We start from the raw sequence: 27,850 nt of genomic DNA on the forward strand, positions 1-27,850 counted from the left end.
GTGTTGCTCATGCCTAACCCTAAAAGTTGGAACTTAGAAACATTTTCACCAAAACGTTCCAGTAGAACCAACAGAAGACCAGGACCTTTCTGCCAGCTAATCTGCCCAAGGTGCATCTCCATTCTGCACGACTTTGTAGTAGCTCCTGCCATGTATTTCTCCTCAGCAGCAAATCCTGTTCAGTGGGATTTCCAAGTGACTGCATCCGGCTTCATGGAGCCCTCATCTCGCTGGAGGTTTTCAACTTCCAAAAAATTCAATAAGTCTGAAGGTATAAATCTTCACTGGGCACGATGGTGACAGGCTCCCCATCGTGGTTAGCACTTCCATCTTGTAGGCGCTCTATTTAACACAAAAAATGAAAAACTCATAAGTCTGCTTCTATTGACTAGAATTAATTAATTTTGGGGTCATTTTGTTTATTAAAATTGTCTCTATTTTCTAAAATTGGTATGTAATTTTTCTTGTGTTTTCAATTATTTACTGTTTGAGTGCTGCATAAATACATAACATAGGGCCAGATGTAGGTAGCCAAATACCGGTCGGTAACGGCCGAATTCGGCCGTTACCGACCGGTATTTGGCTACCGAGATGTAGGAGGACAGAAACGGGGCAAATCGGTAATTTTACCGATTCTGTAAATATACCGGTCGGTAAATTTACCGACTGGTATTTCTACAGAATCGGTAAAATTGATATGTAGGTGGGACTCTTCTGAGTCCCACAAGGCCTAAGAAATCGGTATTTTACCATCAAATTCAATTTGATGGTGAAATACCGATTGAGGTGTGCATGCACATGTGTGCATGCACACCTGTGCCATATGACAGGCAGACCTGCCCTTGGGGCAGGTATGCCTGCCACATGGCCCCGTACCTTTTTTGGGGGTGCTAGAGGGTGTCAAAGTGACACCCCCTGCACCCTTGTCAAAGTCGGTATTTACCGATTCGGTAAATACCGACCGGTAATGCCCCATTCATTCCTATGGGCTTCAAAGCCCATAGGAATGAATGGAGCATTACCGGTCGGTATTTACCGAATCGGTAAATACCGACTTTTAAAGATTCGGTAAATCCACATCTGGATTTACCTACATCTCGGTACTTCTATTTTACCGATTCATAAATACCGAATCGGTAAAATTCGGTATTTATGAGTCGGTAAAATAGATTTACCTACATCTGGCCCAAAGTGTCTATACGTTAACTTTGATTGCATTGGTGCCTAGCTTCCCAAGCGAAAAGCACTGGTTCATTTAGTGACTTTTATTGTTCACTCTGACAAATATTGTGGTAGGTGCTTGAGTATAGTTTTTACCTTCCTCCATATATAACCCTGTTTTGTACATAACTCATGTAAGAAACTGGGTTACTGGTTGAGGGGGTTGAAACTCTACTCAAACAACAGCCACAATCCTTGTCTAGGTGAGTCACAAGCAAATCCCAAATTAATCTGTGCTCAACCCTCTGCACAGAGCAGTCAAGCATAAATTAGAGAGCATGTGTGAAGTATTTATGCAGTACTTCGAACAGTAATAAAGTGCAAATACAACAATTGTAAAATCCCACACCAATTTAGAAAAATATAGTAAATTTTTATAAATAAATCAAGACCAAAACAACAAAAATCCAATAAGTAGAACCGTAGATATGCAATATAAAAGATTTCAGTGAATATAGTGTCAGAAACCAAAAATCACCAACTGCGGATATCTGGTAGCGCTAGACTAGGACAAAGTCACAAGTTCAGGCTGATTGCGATGAAGGACAGGCCTGCTACAAGTATCTAGCTATGCCAGCTGAACAATTGTACCATAAATACAGGCTGTGAAGAGTTTCTGAGTCCTACATCAATGATGTGTTCACAGCTGAAGCGATGCACAATTCTGTTTGGAGGAATGTCCTGAAGCATCAGTTCCGAAGCGCTGCGAGGCTGTGAGGTGAAGTCCTGCTTTGTCATCGTGGAGGGGGCTTGCGATGCATCGAGGATACATCACATGCCTTTCCTTCCTGTCCTGGCCCCAGCTTGTCTTGGGTCACAATATACTAGTGACAATCCCTTTTTGAGAGTGCTCAGGCAGTGGCTTTCTGATGTGCATGTGTGGTAGGTGACAGCACCTGCCCCTCATTAACTCATTAACTCAGAGTGGTCCATCCTGCCAACACCTATCTTCCCTATGTCTCATTGTCTGGGAGCAATACACAATACACAAAGACCAACTGCCAGCCACACCAAGTAATGTGACCTAGGTCCTTGCTGCAAGCACCAAATAGTTAGGACAAGAAGATTTATCATTAAAGAGGGCTTTTAATTACAATTCTTTAGATGCCAAACTAAGGGGTCGATTAGGATCGCGGACGGACTTGAGTCCGTCCGCGACCCCAGAGGAGGAGAGAACGTCCGCATGGGCTGCGCGTTCCCTCCATGCAGATTAGGATGTGACCGCCAGGGTGGCGGTCACATCCTCTATCTTTAACATTGCGGCGGGTGCAGCTTGAAGCTGCACCCGCCGCAATGTTAAATATGCATGCATCGCATTTGCGTGCACAAAGCGGCAGGCTCCGCGCGGTGCCTGCTGCTTTGTGCACGCAAATGTAGGGGGGTACCATAGGTACCCCCCATGTGCACCCCCAACCCCCCTTCACCAAGGGGGCCCGCAACGGGCCCCCGAAGTGAATGTCCGTTTGCTTTTCCACATCGGAAAAGCCGCGGTGGAAGAAGCATATGATTTCCTCCATCCTAATATATCAGACACCGCCAGCCATGTTAGAGCTTTTCCGCCGCGGTCGGAAGGCGACCGCGGCGGAAAAGCTGCGGACGGATTTCAAGAGCCACCGCCATCCTAATATGGTGGTGGGTCTTTTGAGGCTCCGCAGCGGTTTTCCCGCATCCTCAGGGCCGGCAGTGGCTTCCGCCGGCCCGGAGGATGCGGGAAAACCGCTATCATATTCGGCCCCTCAATGTGTACACCTGTTGCCAATTAAAAGTTACAGCTTAATAAATGTAAAAAGGTAACTCCAATGTTATCTCAAGAGAGAGGTAGCCCTTGCAGTAGTGTAAAATGGATATAGGAGTATTTTACTACCAGGACATATAAAACTTAAAAGTACATGAATACACAGCACCCTGCCATCTGAGCTTTTCAGGGTCTTCCCAAGGGGTGACTTATATATATTAAAAAGGAAGGTTTGTGCCTGGCAAAAGGCTTAATTTGCCAAGTCGAAATGGCAGTTAAAAAACTGTACATATAGGCTGCAATTGCAGGCCTGAGACTAGATTGATGGGCTACTTAAGTGGATGGCGCAATCAGTGCTGCAGGCCCACTATTAGCTAGGGACTTACAGGTAAATGAAGTGTGCCAATTGGGTATAAGCCAAATCTACCACGTTTTAAGGAGAGAGTACTGGAGCAGTGTAGGGCTTTGCCAGAGGTGGAGGGGGAAGTCGTTCCTGGTCTTGTCTGTGAGGTAAGAGAAGGACTTTCCACCCGTTCTGGTCTTGTAGATGTGTGGTATGGTGGCCAGGGAGAGGTCGGCGATCTGAGGTTTCTCTTGGGGGCATGGAAGGAGAGGAGGTTGTTTAAGTATGCTGGTCCGATGTTGTGGAGGGCCTTGTATGCAGGCGAGGAGATTGAAGGTTATTCCTCTTTCAGTGGGGAGCCAGTGGAGATTGTGGAGGTGTTGGGGGATGTGGTTGTGACGGGGAATGTCTTCTGTTTCCTCTGAGTTGAGTTTCAGGCAGCTCTCCTTCATCCAGGTGGCAATGGCATTCATCCCTTCTTGAAAGCTGTGCCTGGTGATGTTGGGTTCCTTGGTGAGAGAGAGGATGAGCTGGGTGTAGGCGTAGGAGACGATGTTGAGGTTGTGGTTTCTAACGATGGTTGCGAGGGGGCCATGTAGATGTTGAAGAGGGTGGGACTGAGGGAGGATCCCTGGGGTATTCCACATTTGGTCTCTGTCGGTTCTGAGAGGTAGAACGGGAGTCTGACTTGCTGAGTTCTGCCTGTGAAAAATGTGCTTGTCCATGTCGATGGTCTTTCCTCGGGTGCAGTCATTGTGCAGCCTGGTGTCTAGTGTGCATTGGGAGACAGTAGCGAAGGCAGCTAAGAGGTCCAGGAGGATGGGGGACACGCTGGAGGGGGGGGAGGGGCCACAGTGGCAGCAGCGGCAGAGAGCGCACGTAAAAGAGGCAGCAAAAAAATGAGTAAAAGGAGCAAAAAGAGAAAGTGGGCAAAAAGAGAAAAGGTAGAGCAAAAAGAGAAGAGAGTAGGCAAAAAAGAGAAAGAGGGCACAGAAAATAAGCGGAACAGCAGAAAAGCAGAGTGCTCTCCCATTGGACCACCAGGGATGATGCGCCGGCAGGAGCCTGCGGGTGGAGGAAGGCCTCGTATGCTTACCTAAAAGCAGAGAGCTCAGGGCTCAGAGGGCAGCTCTTAACGGTGGAGCTGCGCGGGGGGGAGAGCAGTCACACTAATCATGTCAGTGGTCTTGCTCTTCTTTAATGGCTGTTAAAGCCCCGCTAATGTGGGCTATAAAGTTATAAAGTTATTCAAACATTCCGCCCCATGAGAGTGGAATGTCCTAATTGAGAAAACAAAGGCATCGGGGACCAGGGGGTTGAAATCCCCGGTGGCTCCAAAATCTTTCTTTCACAGCTCTTGCTATGAATGTTCAACTGTTAACAGCTGCGTGCTGGATTCTGACTTGTAATACTTGTCCATGAACTTACGATCCAGTAATAATAAAACCAGAATGAATCTTATCTACCAACCTCTGACTGCACCTGTGGCAGAACTGAAGAAACTCTCAAAGAATCCATGGTTCATTTATGCAGGGGTTAGGTGATCTCAGTCTGTGGTGGGATGTCCCAGTAGGTGTCATCTTGTCCTTACTGGAGGCTATGCCTCTACTTAACATAGAATTGAGAATTCACTAAACCACTCATAAAGTAGGATATCTTTTAGACCCCTCCTTTAATCACTGTGTTTGTGCAGATGACCTGATCATCATTGTTTCGTCAAAGCACTTAATAATAAGAGTATTTGTAGAGTGCAACAGCTACCTCAAGCAGGGGTGTCCCGGCGCTACGCGGTCACTGCAGGTGAGGGAGGTCCAACCGAGATGTTAGCATTGGCTAAAGAGCCAAATCTTCAAGGTCTTCAAGGTCTTTCTGAACTCACGTTCGGACTTGATCAGGCGCATATGGGTAGGCAGGAAATTCCACAGTCTGGCCGTCCCCACTGTGCAAGACCTGCCTCCTATACGGGACTTAGCTTAACGAGGTACACAGAGCTGGTGCTGGGAGTTGGATCTCTGCGTGTATTTTTGTTGATACAGGCAAAACCTACGCTTAAGATATCCCGGGCCACTATCTTGCAACGCACGTAAGGCAGGAGTCAGGGAACTCTATCGTTTTAGCTCCAGGTAGCCAGTGAAGTTGTCTGTTGTGCAGAGAGATGTGGTGACGGAACGGGACTCGACGAGTTAGTCTTGCAGGCACATTTTGTACTGTCTATAATCTATTGATCAGATACAAAGGCAGCCCCAGGTAAAGACAGTTTGTGTAGTCCAGCAGAGATGTCACAGTAGCATAGACTATGACCCTTCGACTATCCTCTGGCAATAGATGCAAGAATTTGCTTAAACTTCTCAACCTCCCAAAGCATGAGGCTGATATATGACAGACTTGGGCCAAGAAAGAGAGGTCTGTATCCCATTTGACGCCCAGGTTTTTCGCCGTGTTTGCTGGTAAAGGTGGCAATCCAATTTCTACTGGCCACCAAAGTCCAGCAGGGGGAGGAGATGCCTGGCCGGAGAACAAGACCTCCGTCTTCTCTGCAGTAAGTTTTAAGCTGTTATTATTCATTCAGCTTGGGCATTCGGTTTAGATAGAAAAAGGGTCCCAAGACCTGCAATCAAGCAGTCACATCAGCAAAAGGAGAGTAGAAGAAATTGCAAGCAGTTAGACTATGAGGCCTTTACTGCTCACTGCCTCATTCGGAAATTTAGCAGGCATTGTGAGGGAGAGAATCCAACAGGAAATATTCAAGTCTTCATTCATTACATCTTTTCCAGGAATATTAATTCCAGCACAAATGGTAAAAAGAAATTATCCTTCCCATCAGCAGAATCAGCATCTTAGTAAAGGCCTTATGATAATAACGAGGCAGATTCATAATCTCTCTCTGATTAGCTGTCATTTATTTCTGGCAAAAGATGGCTAAGATGTGTTGTGAGACTGAGAAGGAAATGGTCACCAAATCAGAAAAGAAACCCTTTGTTCTCCCTGGACTGCTCGTGCATTAGTAAAACATTTGCTTATAACTGTTTATTGTTTAACTATTAGCCATGTAGTTACCTTCTGTTACTTTGTATCTTTGTTTCTTGTTGTCCATTCCCACCACTTCATCCCAACGCCCTGCCCCTTCCTCCTCCCTACTTACTTAATGGAGGCTGAACAGGCTTCTGGTACCAGCTCTACCACAGCCTTCCTGTGATCTTGCTTGCTCATTTTCCCGTTTTGTCACTGCTGAGCCTAGTACTGGTACTGCATTAATAAAACATTTACTTATAACTGGTCACTTTATTGTGTAACTACTAGCCACTTATTTACCTTCCATTAGTTTGTATCTTGTATCTTTGTTTCTTGTATTCCATTCCCACCGCTTCGTCCAGACGCCTGCCCACTGCCTTAAGGCCTCTCCCTCCTCCCTACCTTCTTAATGGACGCTGCAGCGGGCATGCCAACGGTGCGCGAAAGGCAAGCTTGTCTGCGCCCGTCCGTCCTTGCCTGGACCATGCCCAATGTCAGGAACACTGTCCCTCCTGCCACCCAAAAATACACCGCCTCTGAACTCAGAGCCCTGGACCCGGGTCTCCGCAACAACAACTGCTGCCTCACCTCACCCCGCTCCATGACAGGACCTTTCACCTGCTAGCACTGCCTCTTCTGCAACATCCACTCCCCCACACGCACAGGACCACGACCACACAGAATCAACTCCACTGCCTCTTGCTCAACGCACGATCACTATGCAAGCATTCCACAGAGATGAGGGACACCATCACATCGAGACCTGGCTTAACCCTACTCCCACTCTTGATATTGCCACAGCGACTTCCACAGCTGAATGACATGCATCACCGGATGGATGAAAGACAACTGCCTGAAACTCAACACAGACAAAACGGAAGTGCTGATCTTCTGGCACAGTGCCTCAGCATGGAATGGCTCTTAGTGGTCGTCTGACCTTGGACCCTCACAGAATTCAAATGACCATGCCTTCAACCTCGGAATCATCCTGAACAGTGAGCTCACCATGAAAAACCAGATTGATGCAGTCGTCCCAGACTGCTTATAAACCCTTCGCATGCTCCATAAGATCTTCAAATGGCTCCCCGTTGAAACTATAAAAACTCTCACTCAAGTGTGAGTCAACAGCCGGCTCGACTATGGCGATGCACTATATGTAGGAATTACCATGCACCTCCTGAAAAGACTGCAGACTATCCAGAACTCAGCGGCAGACTCATCCTTGACCACCCCAGATGAACTCACACCTCAAGAAGCTACACTGGGTACCTGTTAAAAAAAGATGCCTATTCAAGATACTGACCCACACCTACAAAACCCTGCACAACCGAGGACCAGCATACATCAACCACTGCATGAACTTCCATCAAACCTCTAGGCACCTACACTCCTCCAGTCTCTTCCTTGCTTCCCCACCCACATCGGCCGAAGCAACAGTGGTGGTCGCTCCTCCTACCTCGCAGAAAAGTCCTGGAACAATATCCGTCTTCACCTTTGGGCCTCATCCTCTCTGCTGGAATTCAGGAAAGGACTCAATAACTCACTGTTCAACTGAACCCCCACCCCCTTCAGTGTTCACAGCACATGGAGACCTTTTTGGGCGATTAGCCATGCATTGCAAATCCTGTCTGATTGATTGCTTGATGAGCATAGGTCTACCTTTATCAAGTTTGCATACCTCTCCTAGCAAGGTGCTCTTAAATTGACTTACTGATAACAGGCCATATGTGTCTTGTTTAGGCCTTTGGCCTGCACATATCCTTAAGAAGTGGATTCGTGGTTATATAGATGCTGCAACTGACATTTTGAACACCTTTCTCAAAACTGCAATAGTTCCAGATAAACAGAAGGTGCTACTGGTATCTACTCCCCCAGTTAACATAATTTGATTAAGGTGATTTAAAAAAACATTCAGTTCCATTCCACTAGTGCTTTACTCTGCTAAACTAGTTCAACAGGCAGTTGTAGGCCAACAGCTTGACTTAGTATCGGGAAAGTACCTGTAGAACATCATCCAGCCGATTGTAGACCTGGCTACAGTATGAATGAGTGGTTCTCTCAATTGTGGATGATGTGTTGTGGGTTGTGAATGCTGATGGTTTCAAGGTGTTGATCTTGTTAGATATACTGGCTGCCTTCAACACCATTGACCATGACCTCCTAGCAAAGTGGTGTTGTCCTGTGCTTAACAGAACTTAAAGGTTGTCTATCTACTGGAGGAGCTATTGATATTGACTGTCAAAAGCAGGTCTTGGAGTGGTCTAGCTATTGTTTGCCCAAAGTTCTTAACTAGAATTCCTTCCTCCTTTTGCTTGCTAACTCAGATAGGGTCTTCCACGGAGTTCCATTTTGTCACTACAGCTTTTAAACATGTTTTGCAGCCTTTCAGCATATTATGAGAGTTGGCTCATACATGTATGCCTTTGATAGCCAGCTCAAACTTGGCATGCCCATAGGGGAAGAGTTAGATCAATTGATTCTCCGCTCTTTTCTTGGCCTTAGTTCAGTGATCAGATGTTCAGCAACGTTTTGACGCTATACACCACGAGTGCTGAGATGTTGTTGATATATTCAGACCTCTATTTGGGCCAGGGTGATTTAGGCAGAGATTATGAGCACAAAGCCCTCTGCTTTTAGGGCAGTACACAATATGGTCCTGGTGCTGGTTTCCAGTCTTACTCTGCAAACATGCCTCTGCGAGGCAAGAGAGAGTTTCCTCTTTACCTCAGAGTTTTGCACAGTCTTTCCAATGCATAACCCTCCTCTGTATGTTCAACTAGTCAAGGCCATTATCTTGTCGTGGCCTCACTGCAGAACTATTTACAACAAGGGGTGGTGATGGACAGAGCCTCTGAATTAAGCAGAGTACTCTCACCCAGTCAAGAGATCAGGGCTAGATCCAACACCGTTTTTTAGCTCATTGCACCATCCCAGTTTCAGAACCTGGCTGTATGCAAATTAGTCTGTCCCTGGCCCAGTGCATCATGGGAACAGGGCAGACCAGACTACAAAAGCCAATTCTTACACTGGGAAGGAAACAAGCTTCCGGGGACCGGTTTCTGCCATTTCAGGCGTCTTCGGCCCGGCTTGCTTGAATCCTGATGGTGCAATGAGCAAGGGACTCACATCTGAGTATACCCTTCCACGCTTAGGGTGGACAAAATTATTTACAACAAGGGGTGGTGATGGACAGAGTCTCTGAATTAAGCAGAGTACTCTCACCCAGTCAAGAGATCAGGGCTAGATCCAACACCGTTTTTTAGCTCATTGCACCATCCCAGTTTCAGAACCTGGCTGTATGCAAATTAGTCTGTCCCTGGCCCAGTGCATCATGGGAACAGGGCAGACCAGACTACAAAAGCCACTGCAGAACAGCACTTATTTGGGGCACCTTGAGGCGGTCCTGAATCTGCTGCAGCTAATTCAAAACTGTAGCAGCTCCGTTGGTGATGATTTAGAATAAATGGAACTAAACCACGAACACGCTTAGATTCCTGTCCCGGGTACATGTTGGTAAAAAGCTGGAATGTAGAGCCCTTACTATAGTCCAGAATGCCAGGTGAATGAACGAAATTCTAGAAGCAAAGTGGCGTTGTCCTGTGCTTAACAGAACTTAAAGGTTGGCTACCTTGACACTCGGATATTATTCAGTGTCTTAAACATAAATGTTTGTAATTGCAAACAAAGAGTCAATGCCTTAAAAATAAATGTTTGGAATTGCAACCAATGAGTCAATGTCTTAAAAATAAATGTTTGAAATTGCAATCAAAGAGTCAATGTCTTAAAATGAAATGCTTTAAATTGCAAACAAAGACACAATGTCTTAAAAATAAATGTTTAGATTTGAAACCAAAGAGTCAATATCCTAAAAAAAAATTTTTGGAATTGCAACCAAAATAAAAATATTTGCAGTACAACGTAAGCATGAACTTAATTTAAAAAAATAAGTAAATAGAAAATTCTAATCTGCTCATTTCTCCCCTCCAGGCATGTCGGTGATACCGCGATTCCTATCCCAACACATTTCTTCATGGTGCTCACCAGCTGCAGGAACTCTTCCCATACGCCTCTCAGCTGCGCGGGCTCCCTCGCCGTCTTGTCCTTTATAATTCCTCACAGACCCGACAACAGTGAGAGCTGCGCTGTGAGTACTCAATACATGATTACCTACTTTAGGCATGGTCTTCAAGGCACCTGTTGTCAAGTTGTCCTAATGCTTGGTAGTTGCAGTCTGGATCCGCTTGAGGGAAGGTGGAGTTTAAAATCTACCAACAGCCTGATTTGCTGTTGGCAGCAAAGTGACGTGCAAGTAACATCAATAGTAACAACGCAGAGAAGTTCAGCAATTCGCATTTCAATGTTGATGTATGATTGAAGTGAGTCTTGCGAATTACAGCTGAACCGACAGTGTGATCTTTGGGGAGCAGAGCGGTCTTTCTATTCCTTGCGTATCTCTTTAATGGTGTGGCACTAACTATGCACAGTGGTCTTCAAATGGTTTAACGCCGCCCCGCCCCCCCCCCCCCAGTGGAAAAAAAAGAATTTGGCTCCCCAATAGAATTTTTCACAATTATTCTTTTTAATTGTATCTATTAAAAGTATCCACAGTGTGTGGCTGGGGTTTTTGAAGAATATTTGGAGTCCCTACACTTTTGACACATACTCCCAGCTAGGATATAAATGATGAAAGATGCTATGACCCATTACAGAGCATAATGCTTCTTTTGGCCCAAGCCTGGAGCCTCCCCGAGATCACCTGAGGCCCCCCAGTTTGAAGACCCCTGAACTATGGACACAGGAGAAAGGACAACGCCCCTTCCTCGATGCCCCCCCCCCCCCTCTGTTCTTGCATCTGGTGTATGGTATGAATCCTTGGCAGGGACAGATTGGATTGCAGTGTTCTAAGAGGAAGTGGTTTTATTAGTGGTGACACTGTGAGGAATGAATGAATGAATGAAACGGCATTTGTAGAGCACATGCATGCTAGGAGGAGTGTCCCAGGCTGGAGTAGGTTAGCTGCACCCTAGCAACTGGACGATTACCTCACTTGCTAAATAGGCAGGTTTTCACCTTCTTCCTGAAAATAGGAAGTTCTCGGATGGCGCGAAGTGCCATCGGAAGTTGATTCCAGGTTTTAGCACCGAGATAGGAAAATTATCTTCCACCAATTCTGGTCTGGTGGATTTTTAGGATGGTGGCTAGGTAGCCAAAAGTTGACTGTAGTGTTCTAGGAGGGGCATAAGTAGAAAGCCTCCTCCTAAGGCATACTGCACCATTTCCATGCAGAGCTTTATGTGCCAGAACCAGTGTATTGAAGTGAATCCTCTTTTTCACTGGAAGCCAGTGGAGTGAATATAAATGTGGGAACAAATGGGTTCTAGGGGCGAGATTGAGAACCAATCTGGCCGCCGCATTCTTAACAATTTGCAACAGGCTCAAAAGATATTCAGGCATACCTTATTATTATTATTATTATTAAGGTTTTTGTAGAGCGCGCAGTAACCCTGGAGCATCCCGGCGCTAAATACAAAACATTTCCAAAATCGAGTCTGGATGTGATCACAGCCTGGATTACTGTTTTCCTAGTTTCAACTGAAAGAAGTGATAGGAATTTGTTCAAGGTGCATAGTAGCCCAAAGCAGGTGCCCACCAGAGCCTGAATTTGGGGTTGCAGGGACAGAGCACTGTCAATTTTGATCCCCAGATTTTTTACTGATATCTAATGAGAGGCTGAAGGAGGGACATCCTGAGGCCACCAAGATATCCAGATTTCTGATTGATTTGTCTGTTGGCCATCCAGCAATGATGAATATATCCATGCAATACCGTTAGTCATTAGAAATTCCAGGATCCCTTTCAGAACCTTGGTTATGAAAATGCAAATGAAATCTAGGTAATAGGAGCATCTAAAAATAAAGCACCCACTTTAACTCTCCCTCTGTAACAATGGAAATCTCTGTGAACGACGAGCTACTGGGCCATCCTGACCAGTCTTTCCTTTGTCCCAGAATGCTCCCCTGTCTTTAAGCTATTTTTTACTCAACAAATTAGAGGGACCCGGCACCTAAGATACCCCTTAAACTGCATATTTGTTCTCCCAAGCATCTCCCTTTTTGTGTGTCCTGTTAGGGAAGACCCTACATCGTTCTCCCTATCCAGTAGTTTCATTAGAGTTCCCTCTCTAGTATAGCTTTAATCTAGTTTTTTTGGTGCAGACAGTCATCAAATAGAACTAACTACTAGTCTCCCATGGAAATTAATACCTGAGGCTTGGGGCAAATGGAGTGCCACTCTGGGTTCATTTTTTTATGTGCGTACCTTGTTGCAATAATGAGTTTAGACCATGAGCACACAATAAATGTTTTGCAAACTCTACAGGTGAACCTCTCACCAGGGTTACCTATACCTGATTGTGAATACTTAGTTTTGTAAGACGTTGGCTGCAATTTGAATGGTGGATGTCCTCACAGAGGAGAACCTTCCCCATCCCCTACCCCTTTCTTCTGCCTTTGCTGGTTCTTAATTTCCAAAGCTGCCTTTAGAGAATACACAAGGTTTGTTGCCAGAACGGATTCCAAGAGGGTGTACCGGAATTCTTCACGTACTTGGAGCTGCCACCATTTCATTCTGGATAGAGGACCCTCTCAGACTTCTCCCTGAAGAAGGAACAGTGACCTACCGGATTGACTGAATATGTTTGAATGTGCTAATTCTAATTGGCAGTGAGACTTGCCAGACTGCCTTAAACTGGCCCTAGATGCAGCTTACTAAAACACAGAATGGAGGTTGCATGGACCCCGGTGCTGATAGTCATTATATGGTGTGGAGCTAAGTGATGTACGTCATCTATTCTGCTGAAAGTCTCAGGGAACTGCTGAAGCTTTACTGGTTGCTCTCCTTTTCATCATGCCTGCCTGAGATGCTTCAGACAGCACAGAGTGATGTATGTGAAGTAATGGAAAAACGAAAACTGATAAACTACATTTGGGGAAAATCGGGGAAAACAGTTTGAAGGATAGACATTTTTAAGAAAATACAGCCAAAAATCTAAAATTAAAGGAAACATATTAAATTAAGGATAATTTTAAGAAAAAAAATCTAAAAATGACATTAAAACTGAATTTGGGGTAGTGAAGGGTTTTTGGATTTTGGGTATGGTAATGAGGTGTTTTTAGGGGTGAGAGAGGGGTGAAGTTCAAGTGTAGAAAGGAGTGTTTTAGGATTCAGGGTTGGGCAGAATTTAGGTGCAAGGATAAATTACCTTTTGTTTGACTGTGCCCTTGTTAAAATTCCGTATATGGAAATGGTTAAGCACGTGAGTCTGCAACACTCATAGGATCCCAGGAGACGTCCCGCCTTGAAATCTTTGACGAATCTTCGAATATAAATGTACTTCAATCTTGGGTATAAGCATATGGGAGTATACTTCTGACTGTTTAAAAGATTTATGTGAACCGGCAATCACAGAACAGCACTCTGAATGTGAAGAGACACCTGCAATAATATTGCTCGACACTGCATGTTAATACACATGTACAAGGATCAATGTGCCAGATGTATCAAAGGGATTTGCCCATTTTTTGTCTATGGGAAAATACTTCAGTAAATATATATGCGTTCAAAGATCTATGATGTTAAACCTAAATATTAATAGAATTTCAGATAGCAGCTATTGTAGACAATAGTAAGCCACTTCCATGAGGATATAAACATTCCAGAAAATAAATGTTATATTTAGCCTTTCAAGTACTCTCCCTTGCTTATAACTTTAGAATCCGCAGACATAAACATCCAGTTCAGATGAACAATTTTCCTGTGTCTATAAAGTGACTTCAGGATGCCACTTCTGAAACTTCAGTGTGTGTGTGAGGCTGCCAGTGAAATGCTGCTGACCTGGGTCAAACAACGCATGGTCTTTCGGCGGAGTTAATAATCCTCTAGTTTAGATCTTAAACAAAAACATGTCACTGCTTAATTTATGTTTAACAAGAATTAATCATTCAAACTCTTTCTGACACAGAGATACATAATGGCAACGTTCAAGCACGTGTGGTATTAGTTTTGTAAAAGCTATGAACCATAAACATACATATATTGTTAATATAGCAGGCAGTGGCGGCTCCTCCACTAAGGCGGAGAAGCGTTGCCCCACTGCGCAAAAAGGAAAAATAAAATGACAATAACATATCGTTATTGTCATTTTATTTTTCCTGATTGCATGCAGTCTGTGGCCTGTGTGGGGCGGTACTGGCCAGAGCAGGGGAGGGGTAGTTTGAACTCCCAAAGTGAGCATGAACCTTTTAGCTGGCCCTCTTGGGCCGACCAAACAGTTTCTGCGTACTTTGGATGTTCGTACCATGCTGCATTACACAGCCTGGCCAGGAACATGCACAGGCTCCCTGTTCGAGTCTGAGCTCCGATCAACAGGGCTCGGACCAATCACAACGCTGCATTGCGGAGTTGTGATTGGCTCTGGGGAGCCTGTGTCCCGGGTGCTATCTACTGCTGCTGCCAGCCGGGACTGGAGACCGGAAGATGAAGAGGATGCAGAGGAGACGGCGTCTGGCTGTCCGTCCTAAGGCAAGTGTTTGTTTTTTTGTTGATTAACCTCCCCCACGCTCCACCACCCCGTCTGGTAACAGCCGCTCCTGATACCAGGTTGTTCTTTATAAGTCAAACCATTCAGAAAAGTAACATTAAGGCAAAGGGAGATGCAAAGGGGGATATACCCAAATGTTTCATTTAGGAAAGATAAATAAAGGACAAAACAGGTAGACATTAGTGGTCCTTAATATATTGCCCTGAAAAGGGCTTGAATACAAATATGCACTATTAATAAGATGCTAATGGCTTTCATGCTAATGCCATTACTGAGAGTTGCTATGGCTATGTTTAGAAGGTGACACACTGTGTATAGGACTAACCTGTGGAAACACTTTTCTCAAATCATTACTGTAGACCAGCTCCTGCAGCAAAGGGTGGTGGAGACATCACTGCAATTACTGGTAGGTGCACTGTACTACCTCCACATCTCATGATATTACACCTACAACGTCCGGTTATACTGGACAGGTTTCTCAATGGTGTAAAGCAGAAAAGATGTCAGGAAACCCTATTGCATTACATTTTTGTCTGTTTTGTACCATGTCTACACTGTCGGGTAACTCATACTTCCATGAGTATTTCCTTCTGTTACCTTGGATGAAGAATAGAAGTTTAGGACTGTGACCCATAGCCAGTGTTATTGTAATTTCCATTAGAGAAGCTTGTGAGGAAGTTCTGATAGATCCAACTGGAGAAGGAGGGGAGTTTGTCACAGAGTTCCTGTGGAAAGTTCTACAAGGATTGATAGTCTAATCCTGGGCTGAACAGAAAGGGGTTATTAGTACCAGTAATGGGGGTCGTTACTGTCCGCTGATTAGTGAGCTGATTGTTAGACCTGGCAAACTTGTCATGGCCTTTCCCCTAACTTTTTGCCTGCAACCCTCCTGTTTGTTGATTATTGGTCACTAATCAGTGCTTTTGCTCTTTCCTTAAAACATAGTAGAATTGGCTAATACCCAATTGGTATATTTAATTTACTTGAAAGTTCCTAGTAAAGTGGCACTACCTATGCCAAGGGCCTGTACATTAAATGCTACCCGTAGGCCTGCAGCACCAATTGCACCTCCCACTTAAGTAGCAGCTTAAACATGTCTCAGGCCTGCCATCGCAGCCTGTGTGTGCAGTTTTAAACTGTCATTTCAACTTAGCAAAATAAACCTTTTGCCGGGCCCAAGCATTCTGTTTTAAAACGTATAAGTCACCTCTAGGGTAGGCTTACATCCGGCACCCTTGCTATTCTTTGGTTTCTGTGTTTGCCACTTTCTATTCCTCTGTTTCTATTGGCTATAGCATACTATTTCCTGTTGTTCCTCATGTGTTTGCTCTTTTGGGAACTTTCTAAAATGTTTTGCCTGCACAGCGCAGGTTTACCTAATCTCCTTGTTGGAGCATGCATTTCAAGCATGCTTGTTACTTCTAGACATGCACCCCTCTCATCCTCCTGCTCTCTGTCGAGGTTTTGTTTAACCCACACCCTGCGTTGTCTGTTTTATTCAACCTCTCACCCTCCTCCCATTTCAGTTGTTTCGCCTATCCCCTACCCCTTGCATGTTGTTTAAATTGGGACATTTTGGCCTCACTACAGCATACAAGCAAAACTACTCCCCTGAACTTCTTACCCAAGCAGAGCAGCTTGACCTCCCAGCCACTCCTCCCACAGATTTTTATCATCATCACCAGAGAACGGTGGCTGGGGGTGTACACTACACCCGGACACGCACATAAGGTATCGCCTTCATTTACTCCTTGTGTCCCTTAAAATCCATGTCCTGGACCATGTTTGGGGCACTGGACTATTGGGAAGGTCTTACTCGGCATGAGTGCACCACTCTGGGAAACTGAAGGACCGGCAACAAGTTTGTGTGTCTCCCCATCGCACATGGCCTCACTACAAATAGAACACGTGCCGACCATGCACCTCAAGGGTACCTGCTACTTATACTTAAATGTGTTTCCTCACCCCATTTCTCCATTAGTTAAAATAAACGTCCCTGGCTGGATGAGTCAACCAAATGCATCTCTGCCACCGATCGGGCGCGACTCCCTCCTACACTCGCACAGACTGTTCCATCTGCGGCAGGAGCTTTCCGAAGGAGTCACACTGCCATGTGTGGTGCTTTCAGTCCAAGCAGAAACTCCCCTATACACAAAGCTGGTGCCACTGCACCACACATCAAGTCTACCCACTATAGCGCCTCCACCTAAGGAAACTGCAGCAAGGACATTCAGGAAGGATCACTGGAGATGCAGGCTATAGACAGCCCTTGCTGAGTAGGAGTAACATACTTTTACCAGGGTGGTCTCTAATGGTGTTAACTTTGATACTGGTATAGTGCTTAATCATTTGTGTGCATAATCAAGGACTTTCTGGAAGGACCCACTGGTGATGCAGGCTGCAGACAATCCTCACTGTGTAGAGTTCAGATAGAATCGTCACTTACCCAGGGGAGTCTCGTCACTTTAAGCCCCCACCTGTATCTACTCCTCGTGCCCCTTAACATACACATGTCCTGGCCCATGTTTGGGGCACAGGACTTTTGGGAAGGTCTTAATTGGCATGATGGCACCACTAAGGGGAGAGTGAAGGAGCAGCAACAGGCCAGTGTTTCTCCCCGTTCCCGATTCTGTGCTCCCTCACCTCTGGGCTTGAGCCGGGTCAGGGTCTGTGGTACTTGGGCCTCCCCAACTCATCCGCTTGAGCAAAGAAACAAACAAGGCACAAAGAAAGTTGCAGGTTTTCCTAGAGCGGATCTATAGGCCTGGGGCATTGTAATACCGATTACCCCATCCCACACGTACTTTGTTTTAATTCGGCTCTCACTACCAGGTGATCATGTCCTGTTCGCTGCAGAGGCTCTGTTTGTGTGGTTTTATTGGAGAGGACGCAGACCTTTTATAGCAATAAAAAGTGGGGAATTGACTTAAGCGAAGCCAATCACTGCATGAAGCGACCAAGAGCCCAGTGTTAGGGATGCAGCACTTCCCAACACTTAAGCACTTGGTGAGCCCTATTCACTCTTTTCAGACATTTAAAGCGCTTAATGAACCCGTTCAGGCGTTGGCTTTGAAAGCAGTTACCAGGCATGTTACTTGCAATAAATATATGTTTAGGGAAGTTGTATAACAGAACATGGCCACTGACTAGGAGTGTGTCTTATTTGAATACAAGGATGGATGCAGTAGGAATTGTTGTACTCTTTATTCAAGCCCCTTGCCATCCCTGTCCTGCTCGTTTTCTCTCCTTCCACTTTCTGCCACTCTTCTTCCCTTGCGCTCCCCTTTCCTTCTGCCCACATCTCGCCCTGCATGGTCCTAGCGCCACGCTCAGGAACCATAAGTGACGACACTACATCTCCCCCTTCTTATAATATTCAGTGCTCACACTTGTTCAGTTCCTCAACGAGCCAAGTTGGTCACCAAATGGTTCTCTGTGGACGGCATGGAAGGGCCAGTTCTCTTGATTCTTTTGGGTTTGCTGAAGCTTCAGGTCTATCACAGTTGTTTGCTTTTTGACCTGAGTCTTCCGTATCATGTTCTGACTCTTCTGTCCGGGTGTAGGCTGCTGGATTGCATTACTTGAAGTATGACACATTTTTTGTGATTCTTTTGTCCTTGACCATGGTTCCTTTACGACTCATCCCCCGTAAGGGTGGGTCACGATATCTACTGTCAGCTTTTGTCTTTTGTTCTTGCGGGCTAGCACCCAGTCTCCTTTCTGGATGTCGGAGATTCTGGCATTTCGGAGGTCAGCTACATATTCTTTCATTTTTGCTTTCTTGGTCTTGTCTATTTCTGCCAGTGTGGCGTGATCATGATGGCGAGAGCTTGAAAGTAAAATGGTGTCTATGATAGGTGTTCTGGTATGCGTGGCCTTCCCAGCATCAGAGTAGGTGGACATTTATTGGTGGTGCTGTGGGGCGTGGTCCGATATGCTTCTAGGACCTCATTCAGGGCAAGTTGAATGTCTCATCAGGCCAGTTCTGCTTGCTGTATGGTCTTCTTTAGTGTGCCCATAAACCTCTCTACCATCCCATTGACTTGAGGCCACATGGGGATGATCTTCCGGTGTCTGAAGTTGAGGTGACTTGCAAATTCTTTAAAATCATGTCCACTAAATAGAGGGCCATTATCTGTCTTCACCACTGTAGGGATTCCCTATGCAGTGAATGTTTAGTCTAGGACTGGTATCATGGTGGTCGCTCTTGTTGATGATACTTGCTGCGCAATAGGGAATCTTGAGTACTCATCCCTTATGACGATGATGTACTTCCAGGATTTTAAAGGGCAGACAAAGTCAATGGCTACTTGTTGCCACATGCTGTCTGGGAGATCGGACACTGGAGCGAGGGACGCGATTCTTCTCGCCCTAACAGTTGACATTGAAGACAGTCTCGAAGCTTGGTTTTTACCATTTGATCGAGTGAAGGGAACTAGACTTGTTCACAAAGCGCTTTTTTTGGTTGCCACTACGCCTCTGTGTCCTTCATGCACCAAGTTGACAGCCCCTTGTCATAACTGTTGTGGTATGATAATCCATCTGTCTCATAGTAATAATCCATTGTCACTGATTGTGAGTTCATCTTTGACATGTTGGGAAGGTACCAGGTCAGTACACTTTTGTCATTTGATGTTTCATCAAGATGTCTCCAGGGGTTTGTTTGAATGCAATGCATTATGTTTTGGAGCGTGGCATCCTTGGCTGTGGCTTCTGTGATTGCTTCCAATGGGACAGCTGGCCGTCTTGCTTGATCGATGAGGGAGTGAATGTATTTTTCAGCCAGCGAGTGTCTTGTTTGTGTTGTGGTGCTGGGATGTCTTGTCATGTATTCAGCTGGATTTTCCGCCTTCCCTTGCTTGTGGACAATGGTGTATGTGTATTCTTGAAGGCGAATGCCTCAGCGCTCGAAACAAGGTGGCAATTTCGCTCTGGGATTTCCAAATATTGTTATGAAGGCGTGATGGTCTGTGATTAGAGTGAAGAGCTTCCCCTAGATGAAAATGTGGAAATGTTTGCACACCCAGACAGCCGCCAGGCTCTCTTTCTCCGGCTCTGAGTATGCTTTCGTAGTGTCCATTAGGCTGCGGCTGGCATACGCTACGATGTGTCGTTGGTCGCCTTCATCTTTGTACTGAGGTAGGATGGCTCTGATTCATACTGGGCTGGCATCTACAGTGATTTTGTTTTTTCTGAGAGGATTGAAGTATGCTAGGTTGATGGCAGAACCCAAGGCTGTCTTGATTTTGTGGAACACCTGCTCACATTTTGCCAATCATGGCCTTGTTTCATGAGTTCACGCAAAGGATAGCTAATGGTGGCGTAATCCTTTATGTATTAGGCGCAATAGCTGGCAATGCCCAGGAAAGACCTATGTCACTGATATCTTGTGGGCGAGGTGTGTCAGCTAGTGCAGTCACTTTTTCAGGGTGAGGTCGCATTCCTTCCCTGGAGAAAACATGGACGTAGAATTTCAGCACGGATTTGTGAAACTCACACTTGTCTTGATTGAGTGTGAGGTTGGCGTCTAGAAGAGCGTGGCACACTCAATCCAGAGCTGTGTCATGTTCCTTGAGGGTGCCACCAAACACCAGGATGTCATCACTGTAGTTGAATGAGTCAGGAATGTGATGAATGACTCACCTTACTGCTTCTTGGGATATTTCTGCAGCTGATGAGATTCCAAATTTGAGGCGTTTGAATCTGAAGAGGCATTGATGCGTTGAGAATGTGGCGATATAGCGGGATTTCTTGTGAAGCTCGAGTGGGTGGTAGCCTTTGTTTAGGTCCAGTTTGGAAAATACTTTTGCCCATTTAGTCGAGTGATCATGTCACTGATGTGGGGCCCGGGATGCCATTCTCGTTCTATGGCTGTGTTTGGGGTTCTCATGTCGACATAGAGACACACTTTGTAGTGCGAGTCCCGTTTGGGTACTACCACCAGTGGGAATACCCAAGGGGTTGATCCGGTTGACCTCTTAATGATGTCAGCTCCCAGTAGGTCTTGTAACTCTTCGCCTATAGCTTGTTGAAGGTGGAATGGCACTTTCGGGTGATGTTGAGCCACAAGTGTTACTTGTTCGTTGACGTGTAGACCGCCTTGAAGTGGGCTAGTTTTTCAAGTCCTGTGAACAGTTTTGGAAACTTGCTGATGATGTCTGGTGTGTCATCTACTTTGTATAGTATCCCCACTAGTTTCAGGCGTTCATCGGTTGGCAGGCTAAGAAGGCTGCTTCGGGTCCTTCTATGACATGAATCTGTGGTTGAACCATTCTGTCTTCATATCTCGAGGATGTGTGAAATTGTCCTAGACATGGTAGAGGTTCTTTGGACATCCATGTGTAGACGCACACAGCGGCCTTCTGCAGTTTTGGTTTTGGGTTCATATTCTTGTAATCTGTAGCACATATGTAGTTGCGTGATACTCCTGTGTCTAAGACAAATTGTGCTAGGTGGTTACCCATTTGAATGTGCAGCTTGAGTATTTCTTTAATCTGTCAGGGTCTGCTACCATGCACACGTATTGATCACTGTCTTGACGGGCATCGAGAACAGTGTGTGAGGTGAGACCGTCTGCTGGGTCTTGACAAGCTGGTTGATCGGTCTCGCCTGTCGCGTACTCCTCTTGCAAGGCGACTAGGTCCACAGTTGTTTTGGGTTTGTGCTAATTCCTTGCGAGATGCTCGGCACACCAGTTCAAAGTGGTTTTCTTTTCCACAGTGGCGACATAGCTGCCCCATGGCAGGGCAGGGCCTGTGTGAGGCTAGACTTGACCGCAGCGATACCACTGTATTTGTTGTTTCCAGCTGCTGCCACTCCTATTCAAGCTGGGAGTCTGGCTTGTGGGTTTGGAGGTCCTCCTGGGATCTGACTGGCCTTGTGGATTTGCCTGAGATTGAAGTCGGAATGCTTGTTCACATTTTTCTGTTTTGCCCGCTTCCACCTTCCTAGCATGTTCTTCAGCTTGATCGTTTATTCTTGTCAGCTCTTCAATGTCGTCGAGTGAGTAGTGTTTCTTCAGCAGGTGACAGCGTATTGACTCTGACTGGCATCCCTCTGAGTCATAGACGGAGGGTGTCTTCATGTACCAAAGTCGCAGTAATGGGCAAGGCGTTTGAGGCGGGTGAAGAAGTGGCCCATTGGTTCATCCTTTTCCTGTGAGGCCAGATTGAAGGTGTAGCGTTCACAGTCTAAGTTGCGTTTGTGGAGCAATTTCCTTTTTAGTGCATCTCTCACGTCTTGATATGAAGTAGACATAGCAGTCTGCAGTTCTTTGATGACTTGACCAACATCTTTGCCAAACAGGTTGCGCAAGGTGTTGAGTTGCTGGTTGGAGTCGGTGATTCGTGACCCCTCCATGAAGTCTTCGAAGTCTTCTAGAAAGCCTTGCCATCGAGGACCCATGCCGCTGCCAGAAGTCAGAACCAAGGGTTCTGGGGTGACATAGGAAGGATACGCCTAGCATCAGTGATCCTGGATGTGCATTTTGTCAGGTGTCTGGGGATAACAACATGGTGGTATGTTGCAGGTCTGGCACTAAGTGGCAGTGCTTGGAACGCCTAAGGTGCACCACTGAGATGTAACGTAAAGGTAAAGATGACTGGCTCCCTCCAGGGGTCAGTAGGGCGTTATGGGAGGGACGTATGGAGATACTGAGGCGTAGGGTATGCAGCAAGTTTCTCCAGGAGAAATGTCTAGGCAGTCTGTAATGGTGCCTGATTCAAAGACATAACATTACAAAGATGGCTGCTGGGGGTATTAACAGGGGTCCTGACTGAGTGGCCTGACTTCAAAATGGCCACCCGGGAGGACAGATGTGCATGAGGTTGCAGACAAGTGGTGGAAGGCAGGGCTCACCCTAGAAGCAATGCTCAGGTCATGTCAGGTACACCGGAGCCCAGTGCGGCAGATGCAGGCTCACCTGGATGCAGAAATGAGGTCATGGGAGGCAGGCAGGAGTCCAAAGCAGCAAGCAGTCTGGAGAGTGGCGGGGCATTCACGTGCTTCAGTGAGCACATCGGAAGGCCCGCGCTAGTGGTGCTCCGGTCACAGCTGATGCAGGAGTTACTGCGGACTGGACGTGGCCGTCGGTGTGAGTAGTAGGTGGTGTCCCGTGGGCTGTGGTCAGTGTACAGCAGCATAGGGTTGCGGCTGCTGGCTGAGGACTCGATGCTGCGGTGTGGGGCAGTAAGGCGTGTTGAGGCTGCCAGAATTGTGAGGTGCTGGTGCGTCCCAGATCAACTACCCTCATCACCAGTTTGTCATATTTGAATATTGGGACAGACACAGTATGAATTGTTAAACTCTTAATTCGAGCCCCTCACCGTCCCCGTCCTGCTCGCTTTCTCTCCTTCCACTTTCTGCCCAGGCCCGGACGGCCGTTGTGTGCACCGGGCAATCCCCCGGTCGGCCGCAAGGGTTGGGGTCGGTTTTGGGCCCTGGGGGCCGTTTTTGTTACAGAGCCGTTTTAGCTGCAAAATCGGCCCTGTAACAAAATCGGCCGAAAAGCGGCCCTGGCAAAGCGCTCGGCCCCCCGAGGGAGGGGCCGGCCGAGCACTTTGCCAGGGCCGGTTTTGGTTCCCAGTCCGGCCCTGTTTCTGCCCCTCCTCTTCCCTTGCGCTTCCCTTTCCTTCCACCCACATCTCGCACTGTATGGTCCTAGCGCTGCGCACAGGAACAATAGGTGATGACACTACAGAGTGCATCTCTTTAAAGGTAGACTTGTGTCAGTTTCTCCTGTTTCTCTGCAATTAGATAGTTTAAAGCGATTAATGGTTGTTTCCCTTTGTGTGCAGCAGCTGAGGGGATGACGTGAAGCGGGGTGACAGTTTTAGCCCTAGATGAGTAGTAGAGGGATGAAGTGAAGCGTTTTAGTAATGGATTACTAGTGGGGGGAGCTGGGGAGCACATTAGCGGCAGGAAGTGCCTTTCTTGAATGATTTCTTTGAATGAATGGCATTTGTTTCTTCTGTCTGCCAAGTTCTTTAAACTGTATGACCGGCCACGGATGTGGTTTGTTTATAGCATGTGCAGGAAGCAGACTGCATTTGTGTGTGACCTCACAATCTGTGTGTTAAAAAAAAGGCCAGGGTTTCCAATTGAAATGCTTTAGGCCAGTATCATTCTTAAGACGTTTAATAAACAGCAAAGCAAGAGGGCTAATGTAATTGGCAAATAACGAACATTGACACTTAAATAATAGCTGTAGGGCATTTGTCAGTTCCATTTAAAAGCTAGGCGCCTCCTGCACTCTCCCCTTCTTCCCACTGTGCCAACAATAAAACTTCCTTTTATTGTTCTGCCTGCACAGCGCTTGCGCTGTGATTTTTTATGTAATCTCGCCTTGGTAGCATGCATTTTAAGCATGCTTGCTACTTCTAAACATGCATCCCTGCCCTACTCCCACTCTCGGTCACATTTTTGTTTTGCCCACCCCCTGTGCTGTCCATTGTCTCCTCTCTTGTCTTTATCTATGCTTTTATGTGTCAGTGCTGGGCTGTAGATCTTTTGCAAGTATACCGGCTTGGATATGCAACTTCTGCCTGTATGTTTGCTGGCTGTACCTCTGCACACTGTAGCATTATAGCATGAGACAAACTAAACATGGGTCTTGTCTTTGACTGGTGTGGATTGCTACACAAGCCAGCCAGGATAGAGCCTCTTACAGGACCACACCTCCAAGTTACACTGACGACGTTTGTGTATTACTTAGTGTCACTCCATGTATGAAAACGGAAATTTGTTGAACATTATATTGTGTGCTCATGTGTAGTCCTTTGGTACCTGGGCCACAGGCAGGAGCGGCCCATGCAGGTAAGAGCAGTGGGGCGGGGGTGATTTTACAGACGATGACGAGGGGAAATAAATTATGTATTCGATTTTCCCTCGTTGTATGTCGAATCCACCTTCCCACCCACAGCACAGCTTTGCCTCCTTTTCTAACTTTGCACAACACTTACATACCTTTCACCTACTCTCACACCCTGCAGACACACCCACCATTTACTCTGCAAAACCACCCTGACATTGCACTGGCAGTCAGATTCTGCTCACCCACCACTCACACAGTGCTGACTCTGCACTCACACACCGTTAACCTACCTCTCACCCACCACTTACTCCGCTCACCCTCCACCCATATCTCTCACCCTGAACTCAAACCGCTCAACCTGCACTACTATTGACATACCACTCACTCTATACTCGCACACCTCTTATCTTGTACTAGGTAACATCTCTCACCCTGTACACACACAATTCTCATCCTGCACTGAACACACATCAATCACCATGCATTGAGGCACTTTCACCTGCACTCAGACACTTATCAACCTTCATACATGCACCACTCACCCTGCACAGAGAGCACTCACGTGATTCCCCCAGCACTAATACACTGCTTCCGCACATCTTAACTAATTATTAATCCCATAGGCGAACCCTAATGCATTTACCAATGCTTGTTCTATTAGCATTAGAGCTGAATATGCCACTGAGTCTCACCATGTAAGGGTGAGCTGCCCAGGACATGTGTTTGTCTTGCATGTGATTGCTGTTTCCACACAAAGCATTATGGATCTGGAAATATTCTGCTAGTCTCGTCTCCTATCCAAATCCTTTTTGCATCAGTGTGAATCTAGTTAGAACTGTCACTAGAAGTTGAATATGTTTATGAATTATAGGGTGGGTTTACTAAGATCTCATAAAAAGCAGTGCAGCAGCCAAAGTTCCTGTACAACATTGTGTGAGAGGGAGAGAGCAGGACAGCATCCATGTCTATTATGATGTCACTGTCCTACTCTTGCACAATCTGGCTGTCTAGCACCACACATACACCTTTGCACCATAGTGTGATAGTGTACCCTTCTAGTACAGTATACCTAGACAAACTTTAAAACTTTTCCCACTTTAGATGGAAATGTTTGGAGAAATAAAAAGATTGCTTCTTTTTAAAGTCTGCCACAAATAAGTGGTATTTTTGGGCGCAAAGCCTTGTCTATTATTGTTACTAGATATGGTTTTGTATTGAAAGACATTGGTGATTGCATGGTACGCCCATTCAGATCCCATGAAATGCCCCCTTGATGCAAAGTAATGCGAAGCTGCACAAACACTGCTTTGTGTTGCTTCAGGCCTCTTTCCAGAAGAAAACAATTCTGCTTTGTGACGCAATCCGGCGCATAACATTACCAAATCTGCCCCTCGGTATTTTGCATTACAAGCACATATTAGTACCTTCAAACCATGGTATTTCACTTAGGGCCATATGTAACAACATTCCGTTTTGCGATTCCTAAATAGCGATTTTTAAGGAATCGCTATTTAGAAATCGCAAAATGGTATGTATGTAGGAAGTCGCTTCTTTTTAGCGATTCCTTAAAATTCCTTAATTGCGATTAGCAAATTGCTAATCGCAATTAAGAAATAATTTCCCATTCATTTCTATGGGCCAGGAGGCCCATAGGAATGAAGGGGAAATTTGCGATTCGCAATTTGCTAATCGCAAATTGTGAATATTTTCAAGGGTGCAGGGGTGTCTCAAGAACACCCTGCTGCACCCCTGAAAATGACATGTGTGCGCATATGGCACACATACATGCCCTAAGGGCATGTATGAGCATCACATGGCACCTTTTGATGTTTAAAAAAATGCTTTTTTTAAAGAATTCGCAACTTACCACCAACTAGAAGTTGGTGGTAATTTGCGATTCCTTAATGGCATTTTGGAATGTTTTTGTCCTTGATACATTGCTTTTAAGGAATCGCAAAATTTGCAATTCCTTAAATGCAATCGCAAAATAAGGAATGGCAAATTTAGCGATTTCTTATTTTGCACCAAAAATGTTTCATACATACCATTTAGCGAAAATGGGTTCGCCAGCGCCGGAATTCTGCGAATTTTGGCGTTTGCGAACCCATTTTGCTTTGATACATATGGCCCTTAGTCTGTAAAATTATTTGCCCTCTGTTGATACAACTCCAATTTGTTCATGTAGAGAAAACTCAGCAAAATGGGCATCCCGAACAAATTACTTCATATATTAACATCACTACATTCCGATACTTGGTGTCAGGTTCAAATGGGGAGGGAAAAGGGTCTAACTAGCCCTATCCTGACTCAAAATGGCCTTAGGCAAGGATGCCTTCTTGCTATTGTTCTCCCTTTACCTCAGCGATATGCCTGAATGCTTTAAACAGATATGCAACTTTCCACCCAAAATTGCATTCCACAAAATTCACACCATGATGTATGCAGACGATGTAATCATTTTTTACCTAACACCATTTGGTCTGCAAAGAAGCCTCCAAGCACTTCACAACTATACGGAGGAAAACTATTTAATACCGAACATCGAGAAAACAAAAATAGTTCCGTTCTCAGGAAGGAAACAGAGTACCAAATTCAACTGGTCTCTAGGGGGAAAAATGGTGCAAGTGGTAAATGAATATACCTATTTAGGTCGAATATTCACCAAGACTTTACAAAATAGGCTCCATACTCAGAATCTGCTCCGTAAATCTGATGTTCATGTGGGGGCACTCTCACAGTTATATGTTGCATCTGGACAAAGACACTTCTCTTCTCTGCTTCAGGTATACAGCGCTAAGATTCCACCAGTCCTGTCATACGCCCTTGAATATATACTAATAAACCAATGGAGCTTTCTAGACCTAAAAGAAGGGAAGATTCTACGGAAACTAACAAAACTATCTCAGGCTGTACCGGTACAAGCTCTCCGCCTTGAGTTCTCTTTAATAAGCTCCTATGCTAGAAGAATTGCCAATATCATCAGGTGGGCACACAACCTCCTCCATGCGGAAGAAGGAACAATTCGATCTCTGCTTAAAATAGAAACATTTGAAAATAAATCGTTGAAATATGTATTCTCAAGGAATATTCTAACTGCTTTCAAGTTATCCGATGTTAATATTAATTTGC

General features: G+C 45.6%; 1 protein-coding gene across 2 annotated transcripts in view; it reads left to right on the plus strand.

Annotated features, from left to right (window-relative positions):
- The window catches only part of ENPP3 (ectonucleotide pyrophosphatase/phosphodiesterase 3), a 709,442-nt gene that overhangs the window by 645,919 nt on the left and 35,673 nt on the right, over window positions 1–27,850 (plus strand). For both annotated transcript variants that reach the window (XM_078649216.1, XM_078649217.1), the window contains exon 25: window positions 10,299–10,455. In XM_078649216.1, the coding sequence (XP_078505342.1) occupies window positions 10,299–10,455 (157 nt within the window). The remainder of the gene's footprint in view (window positions 1–10,298; window positions 10,456–27,850) is intronic.

This window comes from Lissotriton helveticus, chromosome 6 (genome assembly GCF_964261635.1).
Source record: "Lissotriton helveticus chromosome 6, aLisHel1.1, whole genome shotgun sequence".
Classification (NCBI taxonomy): Eukaryota; Metazoa; Chordata; class Amphibia; order Caudata; family Salamandridae; genus Lissotriton; species Lissotriton helveticus.